Source organism: Camelina sativa, chromosome 19, assembly GCF_030686135.1.
Source record: "Camelina sativa cultivar CO46 ecotype springtype chromosome 19, ASM3068613v1".
NCBI lineage: Eukaryota > Viridiplantae > Streptophyta > Magnoliopsida > Brassicales > Brassicaceae > Camelina > Camelina sativa.
The window spans coordinates 7793227-7814050 of record NC_141898.1 but is presented as its reverse complement, the minus strand read 5'-3'; the positions used below and the strand labels follow the sequence as shown (position 1 = coordinate 7814050).

At 37.6% G+C, this 20824-nt stretch overlaps 1 protein-coding gene, 2 long non-coding RNA genes and 1 pseudogene across 4 annotated transcripts; 3 read left to right on the top strand and 1 right to left on the bottom strand.

Moving 5' to 3' along the window:
- The first annotated feature begins 11864 nt into the window (after window positions 1–11864).
- LOC104765514 (thiohydroximate-O-sulfate sulfur/sulfate-lyase (nitrile-forming) NSP2-like) lies at window positions 11865–14239 on the top strand. Its single transcript, XM_019240837.2, has 4 exons — window positions 11865–12185; window positions 12272–12721; window positions 12797–13066; window positions 13193–14239. The coding sequence occupies exons 1-4, from the start codon at window positions 12015–12017 to the stop codon at window positions 14078–14080; spliced, it is 1779 nt and encodes a 592-aa protein (XP_019096382.2). The 5' UTR covers window positions 11865–12014; the 3' UTR covers window positions 14081–14239.
- A 1390-nt stretch (window positions 14240–15629) lies between these two features.
- LOC104765513 (uncharacterized) lies at window positions 15630–16996 on the top strand. Its single transcript, XR_763888.2, has 2 exons — window positions 15630–16021; window positions 16151–16996. It is a non-coding gene; the product is annotated as an uncharacterized LOC104765513 (long non-coding RNA).
- A 224-nt stretch (window positions 16997–17220) lies between these two features.
- LOC147920298 (uncharacterized) lies at window positions 17221–18314 on the bottom strand. Its single transcript, XR_015590544.1, has 3 exons — window positions 17953–18314; window positions 17788–17871; window positions 17221–17581 (listed from the first exon to the last, which is right to left on the bottom strand). It is a non-coding gene; the product is annotated as an uncharacterized LOC147920298 (long non-coding RNA).
- Window positions 18315–19129: 815 nt separating this feature from the next.
- On the top strand, window positions 19130–20608 carry LOC104765512 (putative F-box/kelch-repeat protein At1g12170 pseudogene; annotated as a pseudogene). Its single transcript, XR_015591315.1, has one exon. The product of XR_015591315.1 is annotated as a putative F-box/kelch-repeat protein At1g12170 pseudogene (transcript).
- The last annotated feature ends 216 nt before the right edge of the window (window positions 20609–20824 follow it).

Here is a 20824-nt window from a genome sequence, read left to right as displayed (position 1 = left end):
TGATCCTTTGTGGAGACATGAGCGACCTGAACCTTGCCATTGTGGATGAGTTCTCGTATGAAGTGGTAGTCAATAGCTATGTGTTTCATGCGAGAGTGAAAAACTAGGTTAGCACAGAGGTAGGTTGCACCAATGTTATCACAATAGATGGTAGGTGATGTAGTCCTTGACAAGCCAAGTTCAGAGAGTAATGAACATATCCAAATGAGTTCAGAGGTGGCATTAGCAACAGCTATATACTCAGCTTCAGTTGATGATCTCGCAACACCCTTCTGTTTCTTCGCAGACCAAGAGATAGGCTGACCACCAAGATAAATGATATAAGCATTAGTTGAGACACAATCTGAAACATCACCTGCCCAGTCAGCATCAGAGAAACAATGAAGTGTGAGGGGATTGCCCTTGCGGAAATGCAGACCATAAGAACTTGTCCCGGCGAGTTAGCGGAGCACACGTTTTGCAGCTTGCCAATGATCCGATGTGGGAGAGTGCATAAAATGCGATAATCGATTGACAGCATACGCAATATCTGGTAGAGTGAATGAAAGGTATTGGAGACTGCCAACCAAGGTGCAATACTCAGTGGGATTTGAATGTGGTGTGCCCGCCAATGTGAGTTTCGGAGTTGCGACCATCAAAGTAGCTACTGGTTTCGCATCCTGCATTTTCATTCTGACCGACAAGTCTAACACATATTTTCGTTGATTAAGGTGTAAGCCATACTTTGTGCGGATCGCTTCTATGCCTAAAAAATATGATACATCAGCCATATCCTTGACAGAGAAACGATCACCAAGCTTGGGGAGAATTTGTTCAACCATTGCCGCATCATTCCCAGTGACTATTATATCATCAACATATACTAGTATGTAGAGCAGGAGTTTATCACGACGAAGAACAAACAAGGACGTATCAGAGAGGGAGTTGCGAAAACTAGCACTTACAAGGTATTGTTTGAGTTCAAGATACCACGCACGCGGTGCTTGTTTAAGCCCATACAATGCCTTGTTCAATTTATAGACATATTTTGGACGATCGGAGTCAACGAACCCTTCCGGTTGAGAGACATAGACATCTTCAGTGAGTGTCCCTTGCAAAAAAGCATTGTTCACATCGATTTGTTGAATTGGCCATGACTGAGAGACAGCAACATCAAGGACAATGCGAATGGTTGTTGCCTTTATGACTGGACTGAAGGTCTCTTGATAATCAATTCCTTGTTGTTGATTGTACCCCTTAGCAACCAACCTGGATTTGAATTTATCGATGCTACCATCGGGTAGAAACTTGGTGCGAAAGATCCACTTCGTGTCGATGACATTATAAGACAGATGGGGAGGAATCAAATTCCATGTGCGATAGCGAAGTTGAGAGTTGAATTCATCGGACATGGAGTTACGCTAGCGAGGATCACGGAGGGCTTGAGCAACTGTTCTGGGTTCACTATTGGAAGCAGCAGTGACAACGGACGAGAGGCCAAATTTCCGATTTGGCTTTACAATGTTATTCTTTGATCTTGTCTGCATCCAATGTTGATTTGTAGGTGGAATAACAGCTGGTTGTTGAGGACGTGAAACAAAGTCAGAGGTAGACTGTCGTTCTTGTGCCGACGAGGCTCGAGATGAGGATGATTGCGAAATTGGAGATGGAGCCTCATGGGCCGCAGAAGAGGATGGAGATGAGCCTATAGAATGGGCCGAGTTTGTTGGAGATGAATTTTGTTGGGCCGAGTGCGAGGGAGATGTCGATGTTGGCAATGACGGATGCTGAGTTGAGGTATCGAACGTGTGGTTGACATCGGAAGTCTGAGCAGAGTGTGACTAAGAGTGGGGCGATGATTGTTGAGGAGAGAATTGAGCAGCAGCCGACGATTCCGGAGGACTTGACGGTGGTGAAGAAGCTGAGCTCGTGGGAGCACCGTAGGACTCCAAAGACCGGGATGGAGCTGCTGTGAGTGGTGGAGAGGTAAAGGGAACAATGGTGAGTGGAGGAAGCCATGGAGAGAAAGACTGAGGATTGTCGTTAGAGGCTGTGGATGAAGAAGAGAGAAGTTTAAAAGGAAATTGTGTTTCATCAAAAACAACATGGAGTGAAACATATAAGCGATTGGATTTTGGTTCAAGACAGAGATAGGCACTATGAGTGAGAGAGTAGCCTAAGAAGACACAAGGTGAGGATTTGGGTTGCAGTTTATGTGTGTTATAGGATTTTAGCAAGGGATAACATAGAGAACCAAAGATTTTGAGTTTGGTGTAGTTTGGTTTTTGGCCAAATAATTTAGAATATGGAGATTGAAAGGATAGTATGGGAGTATGCATTTTGTTAATGAGGAAAACAACAGTGGAGAAAGCATAAGACCAGTATGTTGGTGGAATATCAGAATGAGTAAGTAAAGCAAGCCCTGTCTCAACTATATGGCAATGACAAATCTTTCGGCAAGGCCATTGTGTTCAGGTGTGTGGGGAGGAGTGGTAAGGTGACTGATACCATGTGTGGAGAGAAAAGGGCGCAAAGCGATGAACTCACCACCATTATCTGAAAAGAGGGTTCCAATTTTGGTAGAAAACGATTTTCAACAAGAGAGGTGAATTGATGAATGTTTCTTTGACTTGTGATTTTTGGGAGAGTGGATAAAGCCAAATATATCTGGTAAAGTAATCGACAATAACTAAATAATATTTGAACTCATCAACAGAAAGAAGAGGAGAAGTCCACAAATCGGTGAACATATATTCAAGAGGACGAGAGGAGTGTATAGAAGACTCAGAAAAAGGTAACTTGTGACTCTTATTAATGGAGAAATCACTACAGGAGAGTGATTTATTGGAAAATTTAAAACTGGCAGATTGAAACTAGAAAGCATTTTTTGTAAAATAGAAAATGATGGGTGACCAAGCCTAGAGTGCCATGTAGATGCATCAGTTTTGAGATTGGTGGTGGTGGTGGAATAGACGGAAGGACTAGAAGGAGAGGATGACCACTCATAGAGCTCATTGCGGACACGGCCTTGGAGTAACGGGATTCCCGTGCTCAGAGCCTTCACCTGAAAAGTCGCCGGAAAAAAGTCAACGGAAACACGGTTAGCGTTGCACATGCGATAGACAGAAATCAAATTTTTTTTAATGTCTGGCACATAAAGAACATTGGTGAGTGGTAGAGGTTTAGTTTGAGATGGTAGATAAACTGAACCAGTGTGAGTGATGGGAAGACCCTTGCCAATACCACTTGTTCACCACCGGTTTAGGGCTGATGAAGGCTGAGATTGGCGAGATAAGAGAATATGTGATGGGTCGCAGCAGAGTCAAGCAGCCAAGGATTAGTCGTGGTGAAGTTAGCCCTTGGTTGTTGTTGTTGGAACAGGGTGAGTTGAGAGCAGCGTTTAGCACTATGGCCTTGAGTACCACAGATCTGACAACGACCGAGATAGGGACGTGGTGCTCGAAATTCATTTGGTTGACGAGACGAAGGAGTCCAGTTGTTGTTGCGTTCAGTGAACCGGTTCTGCGAGCGAGGATTTTTGTTGGTACGTTGAGGTAGAGCAACATTGGCACTGATTGGCGTGGACAGGAGAGGTTGCGTCGCTAACAACTTGGACTCATGGTTAATGAGTTTCTCATGGAGCTCAGTGAGGGTCGGTGGTGTATCACGACCTTCGACTTGATCAATGATGGTCTTGTACTCATCTGGAAGACCTTCAAGGATGAGCTCCACTTGATCTTCATGGTCAAGAGACTTCCCCAAAAGCGCCAGTTCATCAAAGCGAGTGGTAAGACCTTGAAGATATGCATCGATCGTTTTGGTATCCTTCTTCCAGTTCTTGAGTTGGAGCTTGATTTGGCGGATGTGACCGCGACTCGGTTTAGCGTAGGTGGATGCAAGAGTAGCCCAGATCTCAGCAGTGGTGTGAGCACGAGAGAGAATCGGCTGGATGGAGACGGAGATTACACCGAGAAGTGCATTGTAGAGCAGCTTGTCTTGACGGACGCAATTGACGTACGTAGGATTGGGAGAGCTGGTGCCATCGATAGTGACTGTGTCAGCCGGGAAGGACTTAGATCCATCAAGGTAAGAAGCAAGACCATACCCATCAATAAGAGCATGGACTTGACGACTCCACATGATGTAGTTGGTAGGAGTAAGGGGTGTAACATTTGTCATGTTGACATTGAGAAGAGCGTCAGAGTTTGGTGTCACGGTTTTAGAAGCGGCATTCATGGTGGTGTTGACAGGGGAATTGTCAGATTGAGACATGATGAGGATGAGCGAAGAGGGAAAGAAGAAGAGAGCGGCGGAAGAGAAAAAAAATTTTAGGTCTAGGTATAAGAAAGCTCTGATACCTTATAGAAAATGTATGAATGGATGATTTCATTAGATGAGAATACGGTGGACTTTATACAGAGTTTAGATGCTATACAAGGAAACATAATATGTGCAGAGTAAAGAGATTGATATGAGAAGTAAATGACAATTAAGCCTATCACATATTCTCTTATTCATATAGGCTCAATAGAAAACTATGTTAGGATTAATTAATTTCTTCTTTTTTCCCTACAGTTAGTTTTTCTTATTTTTTCAATTGGCACTACAAAAAAAAGGTTTGTTACAACATTTATTTTATACATTTGTATCATGTTTAAATGATGTAAAAATAATTTACATCACTTTAATCAATGATTTATACTTTGTTGATACAAATAATTTGCATCAATTGAAATAAATATTTGTTTCAATTAGTTGAATTGATGTTCATTTACATCATTTACAACAATCTTACATCATTTTTACTAAATTGATATAAAATATTTGAATCATTTATTAAAACTAATGTAATATAAAACTGATGTTAAAAAACTGATGTTAAAATAAATATTATAATTAATAATATGAAAAATAATTTTGTCTGTAGTATAATATTTAATTATTTATATCTTTCCACTTTATTCTTTTATATTCATTTGATAACTATAATTATAATTCTAAACTCTATATACAGTGGGCCCACGATTTTAGTTGTTATAACTTATAAATTATCCACGAACTATAGTTGTTAAGTCAAGAACATATATATAGGCAATTATTAGGAGTACTTTGTAGTGCTATGGCCGATGTGGGATACATACTATTTTGTTTTTTTTTTTTTTAATTTTTTTTTTGCTGTCACTTTTAGTTGTAAATTTAATCGATCAGAATAACATAATTATATTTGTTTTCTCTATTTCTCTTTTTTCTGTTTAAGTTTTTGAATTACATTTTTATTGTTGAAAAAAAATATAAAGATCTACATTTTTCTTAAATTCCTATTTTGGAGTTTTTTATTTTTATAAAGTATATATTAAAATCAAATGACTTTCCCTAAAATTTAAAATATAAAAACAGAAAAATTATTTAATCGATAAAAATGAACAAATAATTACATAAGTTTTAACTTTTAACAATATAAGTTCAGTTAATATATTAACTTAACATATAACTTTGCTAAAATCATTTTTTTTAATGATGTAAAATTTGTATCATTTTCAAAGTGATGTTAATATAAATTATTAAATACTAATCAATTATTAAGTGAATTAATTTTATATATTTGTATCAATATTTTGAAAGTGATGTAAATAATTTCGATTTGCATCAATTATAATGAAATGATGTCATACCAATCAATAACAGTATCAATTATTGTAATTGATGTTAGTATATAATTTTTGTATCAGTTATTAAAAGATAATTTAAATTAATATCATTTTTGTTTATGATACAAATTAATTGATGTAACACACCCTTTTTTTGTAGTGTGGAAATCAACAATTGTGGTGCTTAATATATTAGAATTTAGAAGGTACATTTTGTTTTTCCCAAACAAAAAGTAAAAGAAGAAAATAGAGATAACTTTGTAACATTTTGTTGTATTACATCAAGGAACGTCAAAAGTTAATAGTATACAACAACGTAACTTCCCTATAATGGAAATGACGTGTGAGCTTATAACAAGCATGAAAGATTAATTGCATAATGAAATAACATTTTAATCATTTTCTTGATAAAATATTCATTTTTCTAGGGTTTTAGTTTAATTTTTTCGTTTTAAAGTGAATTTTAGTTGTTTATAATTAAAATATTCATATTCGTTTTTCTATTCTACTAAATCAGAGTAAAATGATATCCATCAATGATCAATCGAAATAGTGCACATAGTATTGTAGTTATAAGAAAATCAAGAATGGCGCCAGTTACGAAAATTCATGTACCATGTTCGAATTTAGATATTAATATGATACTATCACATGTTTTTTGTCTTTCGAAAATTTCTAATAGCGACAGCTTAAATATGGGGTGGAAAAGAAACATTGGTGTTTATTGGACACAAAGATGAAGTTGAAATCTCAGATTTGAACGGAAGTTTGAATTCCTCGTGGACCACGCATAAACTTTGTAATGTAAAACATGTAGCTAAAAACAAAATTACAGATACAAAACAAAAATAGGAAACGTGAGGAAATTGGCATCGGATGAATGTTGTGGACCACTCAATCGTTAATGTGATAAATAAAGAAGAGATTGAATAATGAATTTTCTGTGTATTCCTTCATACCCAGAAGTCGAGTATATATACAATTCTATAAAGAGGTATTGTTTTGGAGATCAAGTTAAGAAAAGATAGGATAAATCTATAAGATATATAAATAATATATATTCTCTATTATCCCTCATCAAGCTGGGGCATGAAGATCCAAAATGCCCAGCTTATCTCGAAACTCATCAAATTTCTATTGTCCTAAAGCTTTTGTAAAAATGTCCGCAAGTTGTATTGTTGTGGAGACATAAGCTGTGGTAATGTTGTCCGACTTGATTTCATCTCAGATAAAGTGACAGTCTTTTTCGATATGTTTGGTTCTTTTATGAAAAACCGGATTCGCACTAATGTGTAAAGCAGCTTTATTATCACAGTAAAGCCGCATCGGTTGCGTCAAAACTACACCCAAATCTAAAAGGAGGTTTTTCAGCCATTTCAACTCCTTGGTCGTCATAGCCATTGCTCTGTACTCTGCTTCAGCAGAAGATTGACTCACCACATCTTGTTTCTTTGTTTTCCAAGAGATTGGTGACTGTCCGAGCTGAATAAACCAACCAGTCGAAGATCGTCGTGTCATTGGGCAACCTGCATAGTCGGAATCACACCACCCATAAATTTGAAGATCACTGTCCGCACGAAGCAATATTCCTTGGCCTGGGCTGCTTTTCAAATAATGAAGAACTCGAATAGCAGCTTCCCAATGTTCTTTTCGCGGAGCACTCATAAATTGTGATAAGATATTCACCGAGTATGCTAGGTCGGGTCTAGTAACACCAAGATAAATCAATTTACCAACTAGACATCGATACTGTTCCGGGTTTGAGAGAAACGGACCAACTGCCAAACCAAGTCGATGATGCTGTTCAAGAGGAAAGAATATCGGTTTCGAATCCAACAATCCGGTCTCAGCCAAGATATCAAGTACATATTTCCTTTGACTCAAGTAAATCCCTTTTGGACTCCTTACAACTTCGATAAGCAAAAAATATTTTAACACACCTAAATCCTTCATGTAAAAACATGTGTTGATATATTTTTTAAAGTCTTCTATCGCTTGAACTGTGTTTCCCGTGATGACCAAGTCATCCACATAAACAAGTACCCTGATTTCTACTCCATTCTTCTTGTAGATAAAAAGAGAATAATCCGCAAATGACTGTTCAAAACCATATTGTTCGAGTGAAGACGCAAGCTTGACAAACCAACAACGTGGAGCTTGCTTTAGCCCGTACAGCCATACCTTACCATCGTTGCGTGAAGGAAATCCAGGTGGCAACGTCATATACACTTCTTCTTCGAGATCTCCGTGAAGAAATGCGTTATGTACATCCATTTGATGGACTTCCCAGTTTCGAGCTGCAACCACAGAGAGAAAGGATCTAACCGTAGTCATTTTAACAACTGGAGCGAAAGTTTCACCATAGTCTACTCCAGCAACTTGTCGATTTGCTAACACCACCAGTCTCGCTTTGTACCGTTCGATTGTCCCATCGGAACGATGCTTTATACGAAACACCCATTGACAACCAATTGCCTTTTTGTTCTTTGGAAGATCTTCAAGTGTCCATGTCTTATTTAACTCAAGTGAACCTATTTCACTACCCACTGCATTTTTCCATCGATCATCTTTCATTGCTTCTGCAAAACTTTGTGGTTCATGCGCACTAGTGATCGCGCCCAAAAACACTTTATGATTTTCAGAGAACCGACTACACGAAACCACAACTGCAATAGGATATGGCTTGTCGGAGCCTACACAAACGAAACTGGTATCATAATCTTTAAGATACCCAGGATTTTTGCGTTCCCGTTCACCAACACGCAAAGGAGCCGTGACGTGTTCCTGTGCAGGAGTGTCGCTGGCGTGCTGCTCAATATCATCATCTTCTTCAGTATTATCAGTAGAAACGTGATCAATATCGCTTTCATTCGATTATATATTCACTGGCAGATACACTTCAATTCTATCAAGAACTACATTCGTATTTTCACTAGTTACTACCATCGGATCAGTTCCCACCAGACCTCCTTGATCATCATCAGTTGTGAGAGCTGCATGTGCATTATCAGCAAAAAGATCTTCAGTTATACTCCTTTGTGTATACAAGAAATGAATGGTGTCTTCACGAAACACCACATCTCGTGACACAAAAAAAAACTTCTTTTTCCAAGTCAAACACACGCCATCCTTTCTTTCCATGAGGATAGCCTACAAACACACATTTCCTGCTGCGACTTACAAACTTGTCACCCTTATTATCTTGATTACGTATATAACAAACACATCCTATCACACAAAGATGATCGTAAGAAGGTTGTTTTCCATACAACACTTCATAGGGTGTCTTGCCATTCAACACCATCGATGGTGTTCGATTAATCAGATATGCAGCTGAAAGTGCACACTCTCCCCAAAATTCAACCGGTAAGTGTCCCTCAAACATTACCGTTCGAGCCACGTTAAGTAAGTGCCAGTGCTTTCGCTCCACCCGACCGTTTTGTTGTGGTGTTCCAACACACGATGTCTCATGCTGGATCCCTTCCTCTAAAAAATATGTTGTTAATGACATGAATTCACTGCCATTATCGCTACGGATCGTTCGAACTTCCTTCCCAAATTGTCATTTCACCAAAGCAAGAAAGTATTTCAATTTTGTCGGAGTTTCACTCTTTGCATTCATAAGATAAATCCAAGTACCACGAGAAAAATCATCAACTATGGTGAAGAAGTATCTTGCTCCTGAGAATGACGTAGTTCTATACGGATCCCAAACGTCACAATGAATCATTACAAAAATCTCTGAAGTCTTATTATTGCTTAACAGAAAAGGACAACGGGTTTGTTTTGCGTGGATACAAGTTTCACACACCTTATTCGATAAATCACTACTATTGCTAATAAAACCAAAACCAGACAAATTTTGCACTACTTTCAAAGATGGATGTCCCAAACGCCTATGCCACAACTCCACAAACTGACTTGTGTGACCCTTTGCCGTTGCGACTATCTCCATATTCTGAAAGTACATCAAACCTCCAACTGGTCTACCTATCCCAATCAGCATCCTCGTAGTGCGGTCCTGAACAATGCAAAATGGAACAGACATTTGTATAACACAATTATTTTCCTCCATCAACTGTGAAATCGATATTAATTCAAACCCTAGATTTTCTATGTAGAACACATCAATCAATCGTAGATGAGAGTTTAATACAACTGTTCCAACTGTGTTTCCTACCACTGTCCGTCCATCAACCAAAATTATTTGTGTTGGTATCGATGTTCTTAAATTCGTAAGAATCTCTTTCTTACAAGCCAAGTGATGAGTCGCTCCGCTATCTATTATCCAAGAAGGAGAAAGCAACTTACCCGATGATTGTTCGGTCGCTCCGATGGCCGCAGTGTTCATCACACGCTTAACACTGAGCCATTGTTCGTCTGTGAGTCCGCACACAGCTGTTTTGTCTGCATCCGTGACCGCCACGTTTGCCACTCCAATGTTGGTCTGTCCAACTACTCTTGTCACGTTTGCACGAGCAACTCCACCTCTTCCTCGTGAAATCCCGGTTGATGGTCCGACTCCTCTTCCACGACCCACACGGTTTCGTGGTCTATCACCCCACCACTCCGGAAATCCCAAGATTTGAAAACAAGTCTCAGATCGATGTCCTGTTCGTCCACAGTTTGAACAGACAATTCCAATGTCTCTGTCATCTCCTCAATACTTTGGCTTTTGTGTTTGTGCCACAAATGCCATGTTCTCCGATTTTTCTTCTGGATTCTTTTTCTTCAACCGAGCATCCTCATCTTGTGTCACCTTCAAGTAAACATACTCAAGCGTAGGCAACGGTTCTTGAGAAAGAAGGTTAGATTTCACCATTCCATAAATTTCTTCGTCAAGTCCCATCACAAAGTCATGAACCTTATCTTCCTCTCTTCTCTTCTCTTCTTCGGCACCGAAATTACATGTGCAAAGTCCACATGTACAGCTCAACGGAGGTCGATAACATCCAAGACAATCCCAAATCTTCGTAAGCTTTCCATAGTATGCCTCAATACTCATCCCAGCTTGTTGACAATTTGCAAGTTCTTTGCGCAATTGTTGTACTCGAGGTCCGTTGGTAACACGAAATCTCTTTCTTATGTGTTCCCACAAATCTCGTGCTAGTGGCTTGTGTGAGATATTGGACAGCAGCTTCGGTTCGATTGTCATCTTAATCCAAGAGACAATCAATGCATTGATTGGCTTCCAATCATCGTAATCTGGTGATCCTTCGGTTGGGGCTTTGATGGAGCCATCGAGAAATCCAAATTTCTTTTGTGAGTAAAGAGCCGTCTCCAAGTTGGTGGCCCACTCTTCGTAGTTATCTCCTCTCAAGAGAGGACGTGATATGATGCTTTCGGGATTGTCGTTCGAGGTCAAGTCGTATGGAGAAATCATTCATCGTTGAATCTCCATCGCTGTCGGTTTCGTAGACACCATCGTTTTGTTGTCTTCGGTCATCGTCACAGAAAAAAATAAAACAGGTTCAATAAAGAGATCGTAAATTCTGTCACAAAACCAAGATCAAATCAAAAGATTTTATGCCTGCTCTGAAACCATATTAAATTCGGGCTTTACTGTGGGATTCCAACTCAAAACCAATTGGCAATGAGTGGAGAGGCTCTAACCCTTTATATATTACTTAAATCCCTTACATATTTCCGATGTGGGATATTTCACACTAACACCCCCTCACGCTCAGGCATGACCATCTGAAGCGTCGGTATACGTGGAAACAACATTCATGGGTGGCCCAACAAGCAATCTGCTCTGATACCATATTAAATAAAGAAGAGATTAAATAATGAATTTTCTGTATATTCCTTTATATCCAGAAATCAAATATATATACAACTCTACAAAAAGGTATTATCTTTTGGAGACCAAATTAAGAAAAGATACGATAAATCTATAAAATATGTAAATAATATATATTCTCCATTATAATGCTTTCTAATAAATGTTTGAGACTGACATGTAATAGAAAGTAAAAAAAAATTAAGGAAAACTTGTTAACATGGTATTGTATCAAAAACAAACAAATTTGTAAGTATTATCGTGGGTGAGTTTCGAAGAAAGTATCTTTGAAACATTGCATCTCTCTCTGTCAGTGTGAAACAGAAACTGAAGATTACAAAGATACCCCTGCCACAAAAGTTTTTGTTTCTTCTCTCTATAAACCAATGGGAATGCCCTAATATATTTCTTGCCCTGCAACTATATATATAGTCGTCTCGTGTCTCGTCTCTCTTAACTTGCTCTCATAACACACACTCTATCTCTCCTGATCTGGTCTCTCTCGTTACTTTCTCATTTTTCACATCTCTCCTTGTGTGGTTTCTGTCGTCACATCTATTTCTTTTCTCGTTATTAATCTGTCAAAACTTTGCGGGAAACAAACAATGGCGACAGCTGAACAGAGGTTTGATGACGGTTCTTTTGAAGGAATTAAGAAGATATTCGTTGGAGATGACTCAAGTTACGGCGTGATATTTCTCAAAGTAATCTATGATAGAAGCGATGGCCAAACGATAGAAGTGCAGCACGGCACTGACACGGGGAACGCAGAAGAGGTACAGTTACAAATTCGTTTCTTTTACTTGTTCATGATAGATAAAATTCTACCGAATGATTTCTAATTTTCTTTTATTGACTGCAGTTCGTATTTGACTACCCTACCGAATACATAACCTCGGTAAACGGGACGGAAGGTCACTTCTTGGAGTTAAGAAGTCTTTTCTTCATAACTTCTGCCGGGAGGACTTCTAGGAAATTCGGTACGCGGGAGCCAGTGCATCCTGAAGTTCTTTTTCAACTAACGGGTTCTGAGGTGACGCCTGCCGTCGTGGGCTTCCATGGGAGGCTCGGTGAAGGGATCCTTAAACTAAAAGTTCATCTCGGTCCTGCGCCACCACAAAAGCTAGACGCAGTAGGTAGGTCTGGAGGATCAATCTGGAGTGACGAAAAGCACGAGGACGTGAAGAGGATTCGTGTTGGAAGAGGAACATCAGCTGGGATCTCATTCATTGAAGTTATCTACCGGGATGGCAACAGAGAATTCTCCGGAGGAGTCCACGGAGATGAAGTAAAGCAGGATTACATAGAAGAGGTATATTTTCGTGAATTTATATTTCGTATACCTATAGTATTTGTACATTTTCTAACAATTTCTATGTAAATTCAGTTTGACTTGGAGGGGGATTTCCTCGTCTCCGTGGTCGTTTATATGACCAGCATCTGGGAACAGTATGAACGTATAACGGCGCTCGAATTTAAGACATACACCGGAAAGAGTATGTTCTGTGGAGTGATCTCCTCTAGATTACAGACGTACTCCTTCGACGCCTACAAAATCGTTGGGTTCCACGGACGGTCAAGCAGCGAAGTCCTACGCGCTCTGGGCGTCTTCGTATCTTTTCCATCAGTTCCGAAGTTGTGTGGTCAATGGATGGAGGTAAATTACTCAGCCCTGCTACTTAATACCCTACTGTACGTCACTTACATACACATAAGCAACCAAACAGAATAGTCGGTTTTAAGACATAAGACGCTAACTGTGAGGGTTTTTTTGTTTTGCAAGATTGTGCCAAAGGGAGCGAGCCCTGGACCAAGGCGCTCAAAAGCCATAGCCCAAGTCGGAGAGAAGATATACTCGTTTGGTGGAGAGATCAGCTGCGACCAAGAAATGCATGTCTTCAACTATGCAACAAAGAATTGGTCAACTGTTCCGGCCACAGGACAGGCACCGGACTTCGCTTGCGTTGGGGCAAGTATGGTGCCTATAGGATCGACGCTTTATGTGTACGGAGGCGAAGACCGTTCGGGTAAATACAGCGGCTTTCACTCTTTTGACACCATTAAAAACGAGTGGAAACTTCTAGAAGACAAAAATATTACTCCTCGTAGCTTTCATTCCATGGTAGCGTTTGAGGGAAAGCTCTATGTCTTTGGGGGAGTCAGTAGCAGGGGTCGTCGGCTCAAGACAATGGCCGTCTACGACCCCGCTACAAATAACTGGTTAGAGAATCCGGCCCCGGATAGTTCCTTCGTCCCAAGTGAAGGAGCACTCGTAGTGGTGGAAGGAGCACTCATAGTGGTGTCAAATGATGTTTACTGCTACGATGCAGCAACAAAGACGTGGAAAAAATTGCAGACGTCAGGCGAGAAGCCTTGCCTGAGGCGTGGCTTTGCTAGTGGCGGAGTTTTCGGGGAAAAGTACATATTGCTATTTGGAGGTGAAACGACTGATGGTCAAGCGGTCGGTGGTTTATTTTCCTTGAACTTGTCCACATTAAAGTGGGAGCGTGTGGACAAGTTCAATGCAGAGGACAGTCCTAGTCCCCGGGCGTGGTGCGCATCAACAACCTTCAACCTGGGTGGCAAGGAGGGGATTCTACTGTTGGGTGGGACGACGCGCACTGGTGCCATATGTGACGACTTTTTCCTATACCAAGTCGTGTCAACCTAAATACTATTTGGAGTATGATAGAGCTAGTATTTGGTTTTAAACAATACTTGTGTGGTACTTGATCTATTTACTTTGTGTGGTACTTGATCTGCAATAAATATATATTCTCTTATTTTATAAAAAATCTTAAATAATTTAATAATTCAGTAAGCCAATAAAGCTGCAACAACTTTAATGTCTTAGTTCTTACTATATCATTCATCTACGTACAGTATTTATTTATTTTATAGTTTTTTGTACATATGATGATTCCAAAATGGTTACACTTGGTCACTGAAATTTGTTGGTAAGTCATTTTAGTATCATAGTAGATTAAGATCCGTGCTAAAGCACGGGTTGAAATTCCTTTTATTTATATTGTAATTTTTGTATAAAATATAATTTATGTGATTGTTTTTAAAAGTTGTTATGAATAAAACAATATGCAATAAAATCATATGCTAAATATGAGGATTTGAGATTTTGTTGCTAGTAATAGTATAATCGAAAATTACTCTTAATCCGTGGAAGAGTGATTAATTTTTGAGATTTTATTGCCTATATATAGTTACTTAAATATTCTGTGGAGATTTTTTTTTTTTTTTGGAATATTCTTATTTAGAGGATTTGAAATTGAGATTTAACTAATGGTTACAACCTATATAACCTATAACCTATCAAATAATTAAATAATTAATCTTTTAATCCATATTGTATAGTGTAGGGCTGGGCACGGGACGGGTACCCTTGAATTTTCTCATACCCTTTACCGGACCCGACCTCACGGGTAACAGAAAAAAGTTACTCATACTCGACCCTTAAATAACGGGTACCCAGAAAAAAATAGTTGACCCTTTAAATACCCGATCCTTTACTCTTACCCGGATAAATGAATATCTTATAAAAAAATTGTCAATAATCGCAATAATAATTTCATATTCCAAAATCCGATAAGGAAAAATTCATAAATGTATGCAACATATAGGTCACATATAAGTCCAAAAATTAGAAAATTACAAACTTAAAAAATAAAAATAAAATATTAATTCAATTGGGAGTCGTATATATCATTTCAGTTGGACTAAGTTAAACTTAGGTTTTAACTTTAACTCTATAATATATTTATAAATTAATAATTAATAATAATAATACAAAATATTAAAGGGTATTTACGGGTCGGGTAACAAAACGGGTAAATGGACGAGTAACGGAACGGGTATTGAAAACTAAACTAATACCCTTTACTCGTCCCTTACTCACGGATAATATAATTATAATACCTTTTATTCGACTCTAAAGCTGCGGGTACCTTTTTTTCGGGATGGGTACGAGCCGAGTAACGGGTCGAATATGGATAATGGGTATTAATGCCCAGGCTGAGTATAGTGTATAGTCTACACAGAAAAGTAAGTTGTGTAATTCAGTTTTATTATATAGTAAAATCTTTTTTGAGAATTGGTTTTCGATATTAAAAGCAAGAGACCAAGCCCACCGGAGCTAGTGATTTAAGAGCAAAGGCCCAGTTTGCTAAACCAGAAATTAATTTAGGAAATTGAACCACGTAGTAACCAAGTGAAGGATTTAATTTAACTGTACCAACTAACTATTCCAATCGTCGGTTTCTCTTCTTCTTCAATTCTCCAATCTACCGTGATCGCCGCCATCCAAATCATCTTGTCTCTGATGGTGTAGTAATCTGTCCTCCGATGAGTGTCTTGCGTTTATCTTTACTGTCCAGAATAAGGTGAGGTTATCATGAAGCACTTCCCTTTCGTACCATCCCGCCCAATTGGAGCCTGCTTTAAAGAAGATGAGCCAAATCATGTTTCAGCGTAGAAGCAATGTTCCAGAAACTCACATCTCGGATCCCCAGTCCTCCCAGTGTTCGGGTACAAGCCTTTGGCAACACAAAAGATGAATGCATTTAGAAGTCCTGTAAAGGGTAAACATCTTGTCGTGGAGGTAATTTTTTACTCTTTACTTGATGAATAATTAGTGGTATTGGTAAGAGTGAGTTTTCTAGTGCAAAGGAACAGCCTTTAGGTATCTGATAGGAAGAGATCCATGAGTTTGTCCTGTGCTGTTCTGCAGATAGGAAGGTTTTTGGACACTAACTCCCTGAGGATCTGAAGAAATATTCTGAATTGATTAGAAGAGATCCATCACTGAAGATAACAAGGTCGTCTGCAGAACAAAGATGTGATTAGAAGAGATATCATCACTGAAGCTTTGCTTTCTAAATTTTCCTTCCTCAGCGGCTTTGTTCAAAAGGTGTGATAGATAGACAATTCATAACAATGAGAAAAAAAAAAAAAAAAAAGATAGGGACCTTAGATAGAGAGTTCTAGAACATGTAATCCCCTTAGACAGCTTAGAATGAATTCCCATCTGATCGTATCAAATGCTTTAGCAATGCCCGTAACTATTCATTATCTCTGCTGCAACAAGAGCACTCTCCCACTAATAGTCTTCCTTGGACAAAAACTATGTATATTGGGGGTAATATCAACTCTGGAAGTATAGGCTTGAGTCGAATCATCAGTAGCTTTGATATTGACCTTGTAGACAGTATTACAACACGAGATAGGCCTGTAATCTATGATTGCAGAAGTTCCTGGCTTCTTAGTGTTAGGATTGTAGCATTTGTTGCAGAGGGCATGTGAGGAAGAAGTGACTTGTAGTTTCGCAAGCATTCCTTATCACAGCTACTCAGTGAAAGTAGGTAGTGTTGAGATCTCCTTCCTTTGACCGATTGATTATGGACTTCTGCTTATGGTTTTGTAAGCAATCCTTGTCACAGCTACCTTCACGTGGGTTTCCTTTTCATTTTTAGTTTTGAGCTCTGTAAAAAGAAACCTCGACAAGTCACTGTAATCATCATCTTTTTATTATTATTAAACAAAGAACCTTTCAATTTTCATAAGCATTTCTTTTTAACGTGGGATTGTTTTTTGTTTTATTTTAATTTTTTTTTGATAATTTTTGTATGGTGTTTGCAATTAAAAATCATTAATATACTTTTTGACAATGTTCATTGGTAATATTTTTGGTTTTAGGTTTTTGTTATTAGTTGTTGATTGTTTTTTTTAATATTCTAATGAAATTGTAGACTAAAATCAATTTTGTTTTTTCTTGTATTACGATACATTGTAGCACCATTATTATTGTTAGTTGTTTTGTTTTATTTAATCAATTTTGGCTGATGATATTTAAATTAATGATATCAACTTTGATGGTATAGTTTTATGTAGTAATCTGTTTCCAACTCTTATAAGCATTTAATTGCCTAAGTATTTAATAACAGTACCTAATCCTAATTCCTAGCTCCCTTCACGTGTTATACTTAGAATATCTACTATGTGCATCCATAATGAATCTAAAAAAAGGCTTCTGATATCGTTTTCTCACATTCTTCAAATCCTGAGTGACGTGAATGTCATCAGCAATAACTTCTGGTACTTGTGCTAAACCCTGAAGTCCAAACTTGCGGGCTGAATATGCAGTATAACCATAGATACCCACCTGAAAAATTATAAAAGCATCATCCTTCATCATGCTATCTATGAAACTGCATTACATGCGGTCCACATGATTGCTCTTACACAAAGTTACTTTAACGATTTGATTTTGCTACTTTATCATCAGCTTCCAATTTAACTTAAATCTTTCAAACAGAAAGCTATAAAGATGTGTAACATGAGAATTAGTCAGGTTCGATAATTACTAACCATTACATAACTATCTTCTTTGAACTCCTGGCAAACGCCCAACAATAGTGAATCCAACTTATGAAGAGTTTTTCCTCACCAAACCTTGAAAAGAGTATGAGAATCTCAACCGACTGACAATTGAATTATAAAGACGATGGTTGGTCATGAATAAGCAATAACTACCTCAACACCACGGGTCATCTCTTGGGCTGATGATAATTCAGATAGACTGTCCAGCAAAATACTCCAATAGAACTTGGAAGCAATATATTAAACAATATAACTTGTCAAACAATAGAACTTGTCAAACAATACATTTCCCATCTCTTGTTAGTTTCATATCATAGTATCAGTATCACCACATCGAATCAACTGAGACAAGCTGCAACTTAGATCGAATCAATAAACTCTGTACTCCTCGAATTCATAATGCTTCTCATCGTTGGCGATATGTGAAGATGATTAAACCCCTAATCGAAAACCATAGACGGCGAGAAAAAAGAAGATATCGATCATTGATTAAACGCACAAGCACAGTCGACCCCATGGTATAAACGACAACGAAGAAGAAGAAATAATCCATAAATTGATTAAACGCACAGTCGTTTGTCTCTTTAGGTTTGTCCACCTAGGATTAAAAAATCTGATGTATATTAATTGTTTTAATTTGATTGGGTATTCATTTTAACTCATTTGTCAGTCTGTGTTTCAATACAAAAATTGAGGTGTGTTGATTTCAATACAATACAAAACAAGGAAGTTTTTATTGTATTGATTGATAGTTATCTTTAATCATTATATTCCAGTATTAGTATTTCTATTTATATTTGGAGATAAATCTAAGATACATAAATTTACGTCTAGTTAATATAGTGTTTTTGGATTTTAATTTATAAAGAATTAATTGGATTTTAATTTATAAAGAATTTTGAAGACTTCAATAAAATAATCAGAAGTGAATAAGTGAAATGTTTTTTAAGAGAGTTTTCTATAGTTTTGTTGATTAGCTTTCTAAAATCTTGTAAAGTCTTCCAAACTATCTATGTATTTTTAGTGATACTTTCAATGAGTTTTTTTTTTTTTTTTTTTTTTTGTGAAAAAGTGTATAAAATCATGAAGAAATAACATAATAATTGAATTCATTAACAATCTTAGATTCTTTTGCTTTAATTGGACAACACAAAACTTTTATTGACTTTATAAAAGTCTAAATCTAATAATCCCAAATTTGTTAAAATTTTAAATAACTTTGTACAAATCACAAACTAACAAAATCTTGATATAATAACAACATATTACATAACATTTAAATTCTTAAAGACTATTTAAATCACAAACCAATAACACCCCTAAGTTTTCGTATTTCTTCATATTCATTTCCTTTTTTAAAGTTTCTTTATATAATTATCAGAACAATATATTTCTTATTTCTTTTATTCTCGTTTAATTTTCTCTTTCCAGAGTTTTTCTTTTTTGCAGATTTCATAAATTCTAATGGAGTTGGATAACTAGTAAATTTCTCTTATAAAAATCCCACTATATGTATAATTATTTTTTCAATGTACATTAATTTTTTAACTTCCCAAAAGAAAATACCTATGGCGTCAGTGAACCTACCGTGGGATATGGTGGAAGAAATCCTCTCTCGGGTTCCACCAAAATCACTTGTTCGATTTGGAACTGTTTGCAAACAATGGAAAGCACTTTTTCAAGAGAAAAGTTTCGTCAACACCGAACTGGATCATGCCCGTCCAGAGGTCATCTTAATGTATGATGGTAAGATTTTTTCGATAGATGTCAATCTTGATGATCTCGCGATAGAGGTGCGTCGGATTTTTTTAGATATTCCCACTTGGGAATCTTACGCCATCAACTATTGCGATGGGTTGTTGAGTTGTGAACTTTCTACGAAAGGGAGCGGGACCGTAGTTTGGAATCCGTCGATGAGACAAGGTAAACAGATTCTAAAGGAGGGTTATTTGTTCTTGTTATGTGGGATAGGATACAACCGTAGTAGACCTGAAATGGGGTACAAGATATTTGCGTATTATTCTCAGTCAGGGATTATAGGAGGTGAAGAACTTGCAATATACGACTGTGCATCTGAGACGTGGGAGGTTATCAATGCCCCTTACAACGAATCGCCTATAGAAGAACCATTAGATGCTGATATCTCTCTCAACGGAAATTCTTATTGGACTGCTTATAACACCGAGACGAGTGACTATTTCATCCGAAGATTTGATTATTCGAAGAAGACATTGAAGAACTTTTGCATGCTACCGTGTAAGAAGAACTCTGACGGAGATACTCATTACCTCTCGGTTTTCAGAGGAGAACGGTTTTCGATGTTAGAACAATGCTATAGAACCAGAGAGATTGAGATTTGGGTGACAAAGAATAAAATAAGAAATGGCGATGAGAAAGATGTGGTATGGATTAAGTTCATGAATGTTTCATTACCGGACATGCCCAGATTGTCTCACCAGTACAACGGACGTTTTCCAAGTTACTTTGTTGATAATATACGTGAAAAGAGTTTCGTCATGTGTTGTTACGACGAGACTCACCACGTTTGCATTTATATCGTGAGGGGAGATATGTCAAGAAAGATTGAAATCGATTTCGTGGATGGTGGATGTTGTCACGCTATTAATTTCCCCAGTTTGATCCCTATTGCTTGAATGAACGAACACTCTCCGTGATAGACCTTTTTCGTTACTTAGAAGGAACCTATTTCTTTTATCTTCTCCATAATCTTTATACTTCCTTCATTCATTATGTTCAAGGAACTCTTTCTGTTTAAGCAACTTGGAATAACTTTGTTTTTCTCTTTTAATCATTCATTTTAAACTCGCGATAAAATTGGAATCGGATACAAATTCCAACTTGGAAAGCCAAAACACTACCGTGGTATAAGATAAAAAATTAATAAGTTTATAAGCCCTACCTTACAAGTTATATAACAAATAATAGTCAAAGAAAAATTTAGTGTCTAAAGCAATGCTTTGGTGGAAGATCTAAAAATTAGGAACATTGTGATGATAAGTTAATG

Excerpts from the sequence above, each read along its gene's own strand:
- LOC104765514 (XM_019240837.2), top strand. The coding sequence starts at position 12,015 with ATGGCGACAGCTGAACAGAGGTTTGATGACGGTTCTTTTGAAGGAATT. Across the intron at positions 12,186-12,271 it reads ACACGGGGAACGCAGAAGAG|TTCGTATTTGACTACCCTAC; the intron begins GTACAGTTACAA and ends TATTGACTGCAG. Across the intron at positions 12,722-12,796 it reads AGCAGGATTACATAGAAGAG|TTTGACTTGGAGGGGGATTT; the intron begins GTATATTTTCGT and ends ATGTAAATTCAG.